We start from the raw sequence: 13,843 nt of genomic DNA on the forward strand, positions 1-13,843 counted from the left end.
ATAAAAATCCATCTCTAACCAAAAATGCCTTCGACATGTTGGGCAGTATAAGCCTGTGACAACATTTCAACACTGAAATGTTTTTATAATAATAATAATAATTTAACATTGTTGAACTCCTGAACTTGATTGCTTTTTTATAATCTAGTCACGTGGAACAAAATGTGTTAATACAACATTGAATAATATAATTAAATTTCTTCTGAACACTTCAATATTATTTAATGGAATATAAAAAATGTAGAAAATACAGATTAATTCTTCAATTCCATGTTTTATTATTTGTATGCATGTCCTTGCCTTATCTTTCTTAGTAGTGATGCAAGAAGTATAATAAAATTACTTCTCGTGAAAAATTATTAACATTCCTTAAAATTATTTTCACTATGACAAAATACGTTCCATTCATACCCTAATTTTATTTTATTACAGCTGGGAAAGTTCTCAAAAAAATGTTCGAGATTATTATAGAAGATTGATAATAAGATAGACATTCTTCTAAATTATTAAAATCTAAATTTTTTTAAATTGGAAGGAATCGGCTTATGTATCGGTCTTGGCAGATGTTGTGGGTTTTTTCTCAAGAAAGAATCGACTTCTTTTCCTGCGAGTTAAGCGTATAATTTAAATTAAAAACAATCAATTATTTCTTGAAACATAAATGTGATACTTTCATGCATAATACTCACGGAAAGCTGAACTTCTGGACAATTCATTCGCCCATCTCAGAAGTACACGTTGTCGTTCTTGAGAGGAAGAATCTACTAATTGATCTAAGGCGTTCCAGATCAACGTGCCACTGACAAATTGGTGATGGCCCTTCGGCCAAGAATTCCAATTCCTTTGTATAATTTTGTCGGTTAATGCGTTAATTTCTGTTAATACAGAAATCTTTTTGTCCTGACTCAGTCCTAAAATAAAATAAAATGTGAGAATTTAAAGGGATCTTCCATAAATTATGTTGCCTGCTTCGCTCGCAAGGTTGAGCGCGCCTGGGAATGCTCGAAAAAAACTTTATCAAAAAGATGTCTTTTAGATGGCAGTATTTATATGCGTCTTCATATTCTGAATTGTCTACTCTTATAAAACTCATGTAAAAAACTCATTCTCATGTAAAGTTATGTAAATATAACATTTTAAATACATGCTTTTAATTTAAAAATCGCTTTTCTCTTGCAATTTCAACTGTTGAATTTGTAACTGTTGGATATTAGATTTTCAATTTTCTTCAACTTTCAACTGTTGAAAACTCAAATTTCAATTTTCTGAAATTTTCAACCACTAAAAATGTAAGAAAAAAAACAGTTTTGTATTTAAAAAAAAAACTAAAAAAAAGTTATATTTATATAATTGTATCTGAGAATTTAATATACATTTTAATCCATATATACAAAATTTGGAAAGTTGATTTTCTCGGAAACGGTTTTTCATTGGAAAATAACGTTTTGGAAAATTAATAATCATTCATTTGACTCAGATAGGGTATTTATGTGATTTAAAAAACATCAATTCTGATCATCTCTTTTTTAAACAATTATCATATTAAAGAAATTGACAATTGTGATATAAAAGTTTTAAGTTGATCAAATCTGAACATATATTGTTTATTGAATTTTCAAAACGAACTTTAGTTCGATAATTAAAAATTGAACAATCAATTATAATTGATTCTACAAGAAAAAGTTTGAATTTGTTAAAAATTAAACAACTTGCAGATTTTAACGTTAAAAATTTAACTGCTTTAATTTGAGAGACTTAGTAGTCGAAACACAATGTAAAAATCTGATTGAAACTTTATAAACTATTTTCAATATGAAAATAACCTCAGTTTAATAAATTCATAATTAAATGCTTATATTCAATTTTAAATCATACTAAAATATTGTAAAATATTGTTTCAGTCGAAAATATTCCATTTTTAACCCATTTAATTTGAAATCTTTTAATTAAAAAAGAACAATTTTTCAATATTCATAAATATTTGAAATTAAATAAATTAATAAATTAGTTGATAAATTAATTAATTAATTTAAATACATATTTAAAAATTAATAATTGCTTGAATGCTTAAAATTTCATAGGGTTCATTTAAATTTATAAGTGAAAGTGCTGAGTGTTGATTTATAAATAACAACTGAACAATATTATTAATTCAAAACGACTTAAAATTAACATATAATTATTTCTAATTTAAAAAGTATTCATTAAAAAAAGAATTTAATCGTTCATTTGTTAAATGTTTTAAGTTAAAACTGCTTTAAATTATATAATTCTGAACATTTTAAAATTATTTGATTCATTCTTCAAATTAGAGAAGAAAATAATAATGTGGATTTATGTTTTTTAACCAGAAATCCTTTAAACTGTTTGAACTACAAATGTATAAAATTTGAAAATTTTCAGTTTAACGGCATTAAGTTTAAAATTGTTTTATTAAAAAGTGTCAAAAGGCGATTCCATTTTATGAGTGTAAATTATTGAGCGTTTGAGTTAAAAGTTTGTTAAGCTGCTATTTTGAAAGTATAAAATTTAAGCAAATTTTTAATTATTGAAAATGAAAAATTTTTCAGATATGAAAGTTCGTAATATTAAATTTCAATGACCGTGAAATAATTGTATGAAACGGGAAGAAATTATGAAATGACTGGGATTTTTTTCTGAATTAAGACAGCCATCTTGAATTAAGTAATGTTGCATAGATTTTTTTAATTATATATTTTGTTTACTTACCATCATCTTTTTTCATAAAAGGTAATTGTGAAAAATTCTTCTGCACTTTTGGCTGCGTCAAAATACGATTGACTTTCATTCCTAAAAAAAGAAACAGCTAATTAAATTAAAAAAAATTAAAAAATGAAAACATTATTTTATAATTATATGCGAATACTCACTGAAATTAGAGTTATGATATAATTCGGACGCCCATTTTTCAATTTCAAACTGGATATATTCAAGTGGATAATTAAAGAGTATTTTTAAAGCTTTCAATAAAAATGTATCAATTGCGCACTGCTGATAACTTGCTGACCAGTGATTCCAATCCCTTTTTATAATTTTTTCGCAAAGTATCCTCATTTTGGCTACTTTAGCTAACTTTTCTTCGTAGCTTACGACTGAAAAAGAGTGAATTTAAGTTTTAAATAAAACGTGTAAATGTTATTTAATTTCAAAGATAAATTTCATAAATTTCGTAAAAAAAGTTAAGTATCATAGCTTTTAACATTTAATTTACGTTATATTTTACCATTTACTCTCATCATAAACAGAATGTGTGATATTTCTTCCTGGAGAGTTGCGTTGGCTGGTCGTGTCGCTGTATGTGATTTTTCCGACAAATACTGTCGGTGAAACAAAAAAGCATCAACTTTTGTTCCTGTAAATTATTAAAGTGTAACATGCTTAATTATTATTAATATTATAAGTGCGTATATAATAATCTAACACTCAACCATTCTTTCCCTATTCTAGTTCATATGTATCTGCTCGGTTTTCGCGTGTTTTTTTGTAGACGAATTTTAAAATACGTGATGCACAATTTGAAAATGATTAATTTTTAATGACTTAGTATCACGATCATCATTTAAGAATACTCTAATTTTCTCAACTAAATTTGGAATTGTTTAATTTTTAACGCTTAAAATTTGAATTTGTTAATCATGAAAATTTATAATCAGGAAGCCTATTGTTTTCAAAGTTTTTAGAATAATTATTCTTTAATGATTTACAATATTCAAAATTCTTCAATTTTATATGTAGAAAATGACAGTAATTTTGTTGACACAAACCACATTTTTTAGTAGAAAATTATATCCAATCACTCTGAATGTCTCACGAAGAAAAATGGATGTTTACCCTTAACATCAAGATGTTTCAGGTTAACATATGTTTAACTATAGCTCGCAGCCATCTAGATGTTACTTGTTACAGGTTAGTTTCCGTGGATATTGAAGAGATGCAGTGCAGAGCGTTCTTACCTCGAAGAACTTTTTGAAGACGAAACAGCACTTATTGCGTCACCTATTTTAATCTATCTAAACAGTTTACAGCATTATTATTTATCTTTGTAAAGAAAGTATTAGTAATCATCATTTTTCCCCAACTTCACACACGACACGAAATGACATCAAACGACATTGAGTATAAGCTTCATCAAGCGGCATCAATTTAAAATTATAGTTTTGATGGCGCAATTCGAAAAAAGTTTAATTTATGAGACCTTAAAACTATAGTATTTTGGTTTTAAATTTCTTTGTTTTTCGAAGTTTTCAATTTAAATTTTCGCTCTGTTTTAAAAGATCACAGTTCAAATATTAAAAATATCAGCACAATCTCACTATTAAATGTTTCAAATATGTGACATTTCGTATTAGAAGCCTTGAGATAGTAACTTTTATATTTAATAATTTTAGATTTAAATATTCTAAATTCCGTTTGGTTTCAATTTTAAACGTATACGCAATTTTCTAGTTTTTTTTTAAATTCTTCGACATTGTAGATATCAAATTGCACTCGCTAAATCTGACTTAGTTAAAATTAAACTAATTCAATCAGTTCACTCAATTTTGATTGAAAAATTAGTTACTTCAAGGTTTTGACTAATGAATTAGTCAAGGGGCCACTTTTTGTATCTTGCCAATTGAATAAGTCAAAAAATAACTAATTTTCTTTAATCATTTCTGAGAACTACCAATTCATTAGTGAATTGCTCAACATGACCACTGTCAAGTCATTGACGCAGAAAAAGAGAAGATTATTTTGTTACTCAAACTTTCAAGAATAGACGAGAGAGGGGATTTCAACGAAGACACTGGCTATCACAGAAATTCATGAGAAGTACCCCGGACTTTTAAATTAAAACGGAGAAATAGTGAGTTTACCATAAATAAATATGAGAAACTCGCTTCAGTTTTTTATATTGCAACAGGGATCACAGTGGTTCACCAGCTTAACTTTAGGGAAAATAGGCGATTTTTTATTTTAAAAAAGTGTCTTTAGTTTGAACTTTTGTTATTAAATTAATAGTTATTTTCTTCGCTGCAATAAGTGTCACGTATTAAAAATAAATTTCATCGTGCAATTTAAAAAAACGATTTAAAGTGATGTCTTAGAAATAAACATTTGCGTTACGGACATGCGCGTCTCTCCGAAAGCGTCCCATTTTTGACTAATCAATTAGTAAATTTTGACTAACCAATTGGTGGATTTTTGACTAACGAATTAGTAGTTTCGCCTCCGTTCGTCATGGCGACCGGTGGCCGAAAAATGAGTTATTTTTGAACAATTATCAGTTACTAGGTTCTTTCTTTTATAATTATTAGTCAAATTTGACTGCTAATCAGTTAAATTTAACTAATTCAGATTTAGCGAGTAAGGCATGATAGTTGCACTGTTTTCAGGTTAAAGGATTTGTAATAAAATCATTTCGAATGAAATTCCTCTAGAATAAATTCAAAACAATGGAAAATACTGCTGTGAAGTACTATGGTTTTATTCACTGAGTATTTATTTGTGCTCATTTCATCATTATTTTGCTTTCTCACTTATATGGAGGGTTTCTCTAACAAAAGAAAAAATGGATACTTTCAATATTTTTCAAGCTTATGTTTCTGTATTACCGAAAATCTTATTTTCAGAAATTCACAGAGCCCATGAAAATATCAATCGATGTGTTCTGTTACAAGAAACAACTTTTTTACTTACGGTGGTTTATATTCCAAATTAAAACAAAAGTTTTCTTCGTAGAAACAATTTTACTTTTTTATAAGTTTCTGAGTCAATATTGATTGATCAAGAAAGGTGCTTGAAAGTTCGTTAACTATACGTTTGTTCTATTTTCAATATCAAAAAATAAATCGGTTTATAAACAATGTAAGTGATTTTGTTTACAAATTTGGAAATGATATGGGTAGTTTATGCTAGTTTTCCTGGTATCAAGAAGGTAAACAATATATATTTTATATTTATAAATTGGTATTGCTATATCACAAAAGGTCATAAACGGTTTTTCACATGTAAACAGAATACAATTTTAAATTATAAATTATTCTAGTTTTAAGTTTCTCATTTAAGAAAGCTACAATTTTTATAATTCACTTTGGAAATATCTTCAACTTGGAAGATTTAGGATTTAAAACCTAACTTTTGATCTTGAAAATAATTAAGATTTAAGAATATTTCAATATACAACTTTAAAATTGTACAGTTTCCAGTTGTAACTCTTCAAAATTGTAGAATTTGGAATGGTAAATTGTTAAAATTGAAGAGGTCTTAATTTTGACAATGTACAATAAAAAATTATGCATTTATGATTAAAAATTCTGTAATTTCTGTGCTTCACATTCGAAATGTTTTCAATTTGAAATATTAAGAATGGAAAATTTTTTTTATTTTTCAAATGATCAAAATTTAAGAATTTTTAGTTATATATTTTTTAAATGGAAGGGTTTTTAACTGAAAATATTCCAAATTTAACAATTTAAAAAGAAAAAAATCTTTAAAGTAGATCTATTTCAAATAGACGTTCACAATTTTATGATTTTAATCTATAAACATTCAAAATTAAAGAAGTCAAGGAATTTTCAATTCTATACATCTTAAAATGGAGCAGTATTTATAATGGAAGATATAGTTAAGACACAGAATTCCAGAATGTCTTTTCAGAACATTCTATGACGATGAAAAATCCATCATTAACTTATTAATTTTCTTCTTTGCTTCTAATTTCTGCTGGGATATCTTAGGGGCCGTTCGCATATTACGTAACGCGTTTCAAACAGTTTGCATCCTAATATCACTTATAGAATATTCAAATATTACTGCCTGATGTTTTCTACATTAATAATTACAAACTCAGAACGATTAGTTTATAAAATATTTATTTATTTATTTATTAACCGCAGTCGTTTGTTTTTCTCTCAAAATGCACCACATAAGCAGCGCTGCCAATATCAACACAACTCATTGCCAACGTAAATCTAATAAAAGCCGCTCTAAAACTTGAATTGATTATCGCATAAAATCATAAAATCGACGTTACGTAATGCACTTGATGACCCCTACCCCCATGTAACACTTCGTAACAAATCGCCCCCCCCCCTGGCACGTTACATGATATGTGAACGGCCCCTTATATTCAATTAAAATTTACAGATTACTGAAAGCCGATTAAAATTAAAACTTTTCAATTGAATGAAAGCCGATGTAGTTATTTTAATATTTTTTTTACTTTAGGATTATTAATTATATTTTATAGTATTTTAAATTGAAGCATATATTTGAATGTACTATTTTGTATTAAATTATTAATTCACTTTTTTATAATTTGCATATAAAATTTAATTCAATCTTTAATAAATGCTGCTATTTCCAATGATCAAAACCATTCTTTTATACTATTTTGAATTTAATTTTATAACATGCAGATTTTAAATTTCAAATTAATATTCAATGAAACAATAAATATTGTGAGGCTTATGGATTCAATAACATATTTTTTAGTGTAGTTTACAAACTTTAAAATATTGACGATTAGAAAAAACATTATTTCCGGTAAAGCTTTACTGTATAAAAATATTTCTTGAGAGTCGCAAAATGACAAAATTCTTTATTTCTTTATAAAAATTATTCATAAAATTTAAGAATGTTTTCACTCAGTAAAACTTGACAAGAAATGATGTTTTCGTTCAAGAAACAAGGTTTATTTGTTTGAAAAGCCAGCACGTAAATTAATATTAAAAAGTAATATTTAGTCCATACCATACCAAAACTAAACCCACATGTCGAGTAATACCTACAAATTCGTTCACACGTATCGTAACAAATAATACAAATAATTTAATTTGTTTATTATTTAAACAATTCTTAATAATAATTAATAGTTCACAATAAAATATTTTGTATCTAGATTGTGATCAAATTTAACCTTTATGTAATACAAATCGTCTTGTTAGTCCTCAAGAAAGTATTTTTCACCAGTGGCTTTAAATACTTTCAACTTTTTTTTCTTCATTTTGTCATTAAAAAAAATGAAACCCCGTCTTTATAAATCGGCGCCAACAGAGTTCGACAGCCGGTCATTTTTCGGATGGTACAAATGACCGAAATTTAAAATAGCGAATATCAGGATACCGAAATTTATTTTAAGAAAAACTAATTGGCCGAATCATTAATTGACCGAAAACCATTTCAACGAATGTTGAATTATTCGTAAACAGTTTTAGCGAAGACTAATTTTTCCGAAAGTCCATTTTACTGAAAGTTCAAATTTCAGAAGGCATAATTTTGTGAAGGTTCAATTTACCGAAACGTCAGTTTAGCGATAGGTGAGTTATCCGAAAATCATTTAACGGAATGTTCAAATATCCGAAAATATAACAATTGTTTATTTACATTCAGGTAGATATTTAATAACAAATAAAACATTATAATGCGTAATCAAGTTGATTGAAGGGATAAAAACAGTGAAAACTCAACATAATGCACCAAGGAAGAAAAAATAAAGGTTAGTTAGCTAAACTGATTTTTCGGTAAACTGATTTTTCGGTTAACTGAATCTTCGCAAAATTAGACCTTCTGAAATTTAAACTTTCAGTAAAATGGATCTTCTGAAAAATTAATCTTCGTTAAAGCTATTATCGAATAATTCGATATCCGTTGAAATAGTTTTCGGTCAATTAATCATTCGTTGAAATGGTTTTCGGCCAATTAATCATTCGGTAAAGTAGTTTTCCTTCTAATAAATTTCGGTATCATAATATTCGCTATTTTAATTTTCGGCCACTTTAAGCATCGGGAAAATGACCGACTGTCAGAGAATTCTTCTAAATTCAATGCAGAATCGATTAGAAAACAACATGGATATCGGTTAAAAATTGTACTCTCTAGTTTGGTTTCACCTTAAAAATCAAATTTGGCTGCAGCACTGTTTGCCGGTATAAAGCGATTCTTAAGAATTTGGTAGAGTAACAAAAAATGTAACTTACGGAAAACTGAGTCATTGAACAATTGATCAGCAAATTTCAAAAGTTCTCGTTCACGAATTTCTGGCGGATAATCCAACATTTCATGTGTTGCGGCCCATGCCAAATGACTAGTCACAATTTGCTGATATCCTTCAGGCCAATCATGTGAATCTCTTTTTGTAATATTTTCACAGAATTCGTTCATTTCTGCAATTTTTGCTAATTTTTCTTCATAAGTCATGCCTTCAAAAACGATATAAATGATTATGGAAAAACTGACTTTATAATCAATTGTAGTCCAATCTATGAATAATGCCGAATGTAGGCTGGTATAGGGGAGTATTTTTCGTGGATCTCAACTTCCTCCACTATTGGCACGTGAAAGCGCCATCGAATTCGCGTTTACTCTCCCTAAATAGTGCCGCTCAGCAGTTTTCTCCCCCCTGCACCCCCAATCCGCAAGTAGGAAATGTATATGTTTGGATGTTTTTTTCTCGATTTTGAGTCGAAAAAAACTAAACGTTTTTGTACAAGCATTAATTCGGTAAGTATTTTATTAATTATTATATATGTACTATAAAGCATTAATCCGGTACATAGTCTTGTTTTGTACATGTATTTGAGTGGCACTATTCAGAGGGACTGAATTGAAATGCCGGCGCTCAAAGCTCGAATATTTGCACTTGCTTTTCTGTCAAAGTTCGATCAAGTTCGTTATTTTGATGTTACAGATGATACTTTATAAAAGTACATTTCGTGCGGGGTGCTCTTTTGTTTAAATTTTTACAAAAAAACAGAAACTTGGCATGAATCATTTGCAATTTTTTTGTTCAACTCATTAAGATAAAAAAAAGGAAAATATCTCTCTCAAATTTAATTGAAAATGTTGAAAAATAAATTTTAAATTTAAAATGGCTGAATTTTATCTCAAAATCAAACATTTCCAAGTCATTCCGATTGAAAAGCTCTACAGAAAGTTTATGTTCCATTTTTCGATATTTTGTACTGTTTTCGATATATTTATAAATATTCGGTTTTTTTACATTACTATTTTTATTTTCTGAATCTTTAAATGTGTACTTCTGTCGATTTTTCAAATATGAAAACAATATGTGGGGCATTATTCCTCAACTGCCCCAACTCAAAAAGTCATGTTTTTCGATTGTCTCTAAATTCTGGGAATGTGTTCGCCTACCCAACAGTAGTTAATCCACAAACTTATAGACTAGGATTACCAACCCTCCCCGAGTGAGGGGGGGTTATTTACTCAAACACTTTATACGTGAGAAGTTGGCTGAATCATGTATTTGTTTTAAAAAATTGCAAGAGCAATGACCAATTATTGTCAGATAATAAATTATAATAGTGAGGAATTATTTATCTTCAGAAAAATACTGTTCATTTTTAAGAAAGTGCTTTTTACTTAATATTTTTTCATAATGACTTTAAAAATTTTTAACTTCTTCAAACTTACTGGTAAACATTACTGAATAGTTTTTCCGATGACTTCATGCAATTTTGGATCAATGTGAGTAATACAAAAAAATGGCATACTTGAAAACTGTTCCGCGGTATGCTGCCGCATAACGCCCGAGTGCGAGCGCGAGGACTCCCTCTACAACCGGCTATGTAACTCAATGAATTTCAATTTGTCCATTTTCTTATTAGACACTTTTCATAGTAAAAAAGTCAAGCTTTCTTTTGAAACTATTTAAAAAAAAATCGTAGATGCCTAAATTGCGAAAAAAGTTAAATAAACAATTGATTTATTGAAAACATTGTTTAAACCATTTTTTATGTTATAAATAATAAAATAGGATGAAAGCGTGTAAAAAGCACTTTCCAAAACCCTCATAAAAATTTTTAATCGCGTAATTAGAAAGGAAGTTACAGGTGTTTGAAACTACCCCTGCAGGCATTGGTGTTGAAAATTCAACCTTTCTTCACTTGGGGAGGGTTGGTAATCCTGGTCTATAAGTTTGTGGATTAACTACTGTTGGGTAGGCGAACATATTCCCAGAGTTTAGAGACAATCGAAAAACATGACTTTTTGAGTTGGGGCAGTTGAGGAATAATGCCCCATGTATACGTTAGGGAAGTTAAAAAAATTATGAATCTTAACTCTCATTTTAGATTTTTGGTTCCTTTTGGGTTAAAAATAAATCGCGTGAAAGGAGAAACGAATCGGATAATATTTCGAGGTCACTCATCGTAAATTTGCCTGTTTTTACAGAAAAATGAATTTTTCCCGAAAACGGCAGATCATAACGCAAGATTATACAAAATATAAAAGATCCGGCTCATTAAAATAAGTATTTTTTTATGATAAGTTAATTCTTTATAATTATGTATACTCAAGGAGATATGCGAAAACATGGTTGTAGAGAAGCTTGAATCAGCATAAATTCTTAAAAATATATATAGTATATGTTTATACAAATTGTTTTTTAAGAACCTTAAAATGGTCAACAGTACATCTAATCGGCTATTCACCCAGTACTGGCTGATGGTTATAGCTCCACGATCGGGGCAGTATTATGCCGGCAGTATAAATATTGAAAAAATATAGTTTATATGTTCTAGAATATCAAAAAACTATAAATATAACTATCACGAAAACAATTTTTTTTCTTGTTTTGTTTTAAGAAAAAATTGTAAGTTCCATCTTTATGATAAATTGTAAATGTTCAAGAAAAATTACATTTGCTTTACTTCTTAATTGTTGTAAAATGTTTAAAACAACTAAAAAGAAAAACCTTACACGAAAGTTTAAACAAATTTATAATTACAACAATTTTCGGAGTTCGCGATAAAATATCTAAGTTTGGTCGATGAAAATTTTAAATGCTAATTAAAAATGACGTTTTATGTTATTGTAAAAAGTTGTAGAACGATTTAAAGCACTAAAAAACAAAAAATTTCACGAAGAAAAATTGTAATCGATTTTAATTATTGATTTGAAAATTATTTTATTTATATTCCCGCAAACAGTTAATTTACTTCATATCTATATGAAGAGGTATGATAATAAACAAAATTAATTACAAAAAGAGAGTTAAGAAATTGTAGATTTAACTTTTTTGAGATGTGGCTTTTATGAGAATATGGTTTTCTTACTGACTTTCAATACTGTAAGTACATTCTATAGAGTAATGGTTAAGACGCTCGGTTCATTCCAAGCAGGATTATTAACATTTATTGACGAAATAGCAGCAATATATTAATATTGATTTTTTAAATATATCTTTTTCGTCATATATTTAGAATATAGCAACAGCGGCTGTTGAAATTAATGAAAAAGTTTGAATTTGAATTTTCATATTTGTTATAAGAAATGATATTTGGACGATATGCATTCGTATGATAATGAATGGATTCGTTCTCAAAACAACTGAATACTTTTTGAGAATTTAAAAAATTAATTCCGGCATTTTCATATGCCAGCAGTTTGCCAGTACAGAACCAGTAATGATAGCCAATACTGCGGGACTCTAAAAGCCAGTACTGGCCCAATGTAGATGATCAGTATATGGGCTACGGAAATCTGTACTGGGCCAGTACAGCGTCAATGGTGTATTTCTACCTAGGTTGTTCACCTTTTATCTAAAAGAAACCAAAAATAAAAAATTCAAGTCAAGATTGGCACGTTTTTCAAGAAAATTCAAAAAGTTGTTATAATAATCTTGCAGGGCATTCAAAAAGCAAAATTTTTCTTTTCTTGACTCTTTTTCATATCGTGCGTTATTTGGCTTAAAATGTTCTTTTTCGTGTGTCTTTTTTGGAATTTTGTAAATGCTATAACTTTGGTAATTTTTAATTTTATGAAAAAAGTCGTTGGGATACATTGTTCGACTTCTTAAATACTATGAATAACCTTACAGAGAATTCTTGAATTGTGAAAAAAGTGGTCTCAAAAATATTCATAATGCGCTCACTTTTTGAATTTTTATTTAAAATTGCTAGCTAACGAACTTGACCTTTAGTTTAGAACACTAAAAGAGTGTACCATAGACTAATATAATAGATTGATTTTTTCAAAAGTTATCGTGTTCACAGGCAGACATACATACATACAGACAAACAAATTCGTAAAAAATGTTTTTCAGTTTCAGGGGATTTCAAAACGTGGATATTTGACAAAAACTGGGGGGGGGGGCAAATTTTATACAAATATAATGCCTTCTCTGATGAGAATGTAAAAATAGAGAATTTCTTTTTCGGGAAAAGGAACAAATTGAGGGTTCGATCACCAAAAATCGAAAGCCGAATATTTACAGGCATAAATGTGGACCATCCTATTGTTGTTGAGTATAATTTTTCGATATCAAACGTTCGAGATACATACACGTCAAGTTAATACCGTTTCTTTTTGTTTCAAACATCGTATTTCAAACAGTAATATTGAAAAACTGACTTGAACTATTTTAAGTTACCCAAATATTTAGTATTACGGTTTAAAATACGATATTAAAAGAACGATAGCAATGTTCTTATCTCGAATATTTCACAAGAAAACGATATCAAATACAAGATAATATACAATTTATTATTCTACAAAAAACAATCATTTAAAAAAAGTTGCAAAGGTCTAAAGGTAAAGATGAAATATTTATATCCGAGTATATGTCCATTCTTTTTATTATTGAAAAATCGTGTAAAAGCTATAACTGTAACAGGGTCCCCAGGAAAAAATGTGTCACCGGGAAAAACTTTTGGGCAGATAACATAGTTCAAAGCCCTTTTGTCGCTGATGCGCTACATTCGCCACACACTCATACACACACAATTCTCATATATCTTATAATTCACTAAAAATTATTAATGATTATATATTTAATGGCGGAAAAAATGAGAAAAACAGTTCTGACGTACGTCAGTACTAT

The 13,843-nt window shown here is 28.3% G+C and overlaps 1 protein-coding gene across 1 annotated transcript in view; it reads right to left on the reverse strand.

Annotated features, from left to right (window-relative positions):
- Nucleotides 1-254: 254 nt before the first annotated feature.
- Nucleotides 255-13,843, reverse strand: part of LOC117179109 — a 14,717-nt gene continuing 1,128 nt past the window's right edge. Inside the window, exons 2-7 of the mRNA XM_033370780.1 lie at nucleotides 8,982-9,203; nucleotides 3,245-3,373; nucleotides 2,892-3,113; nucleotides 2,731-2,811; nucleotides 690-911; nucleotides 255-604 (exon numbers count right to left, since the gene is read on the reverse strand). Coding sequence (XP_033226671.1) covers nucleotides 507-604; nucleotides 690-911; nucleotides 2,731-2,811; nucleotides 2,892-3,113; nucleotides 3,245-3,373; nucleotides 8,982-9,203 — 974 coding nt within the window. The 3' untranslated portion in view covers nucleotides 255-506. The remainder of the gene's footprint in view (nucleotides 605-689; nucleotides 912-2,730; nucleotides 2,812-2,891; nucleotides 3,114-3,244; nucleotides 3,374-8,981; nucleotides 9,204-13,843) is intronic.

This window comes from Belonocnema kinseyi, chromosome 8, assembly GCF_010883055.1.
Source record: "Belonocnema kinseyi isolate 2016_QV_RU_SX_M_011 chromosome 8, B_treatae_v1, whole genome shotgun sequence".
NCBI lineage: Eukaryota > Metazoa > Arthropoda > Insecta > Hymenoptera > Cynipidae > Belonocnema > Belonocnema kinseyi.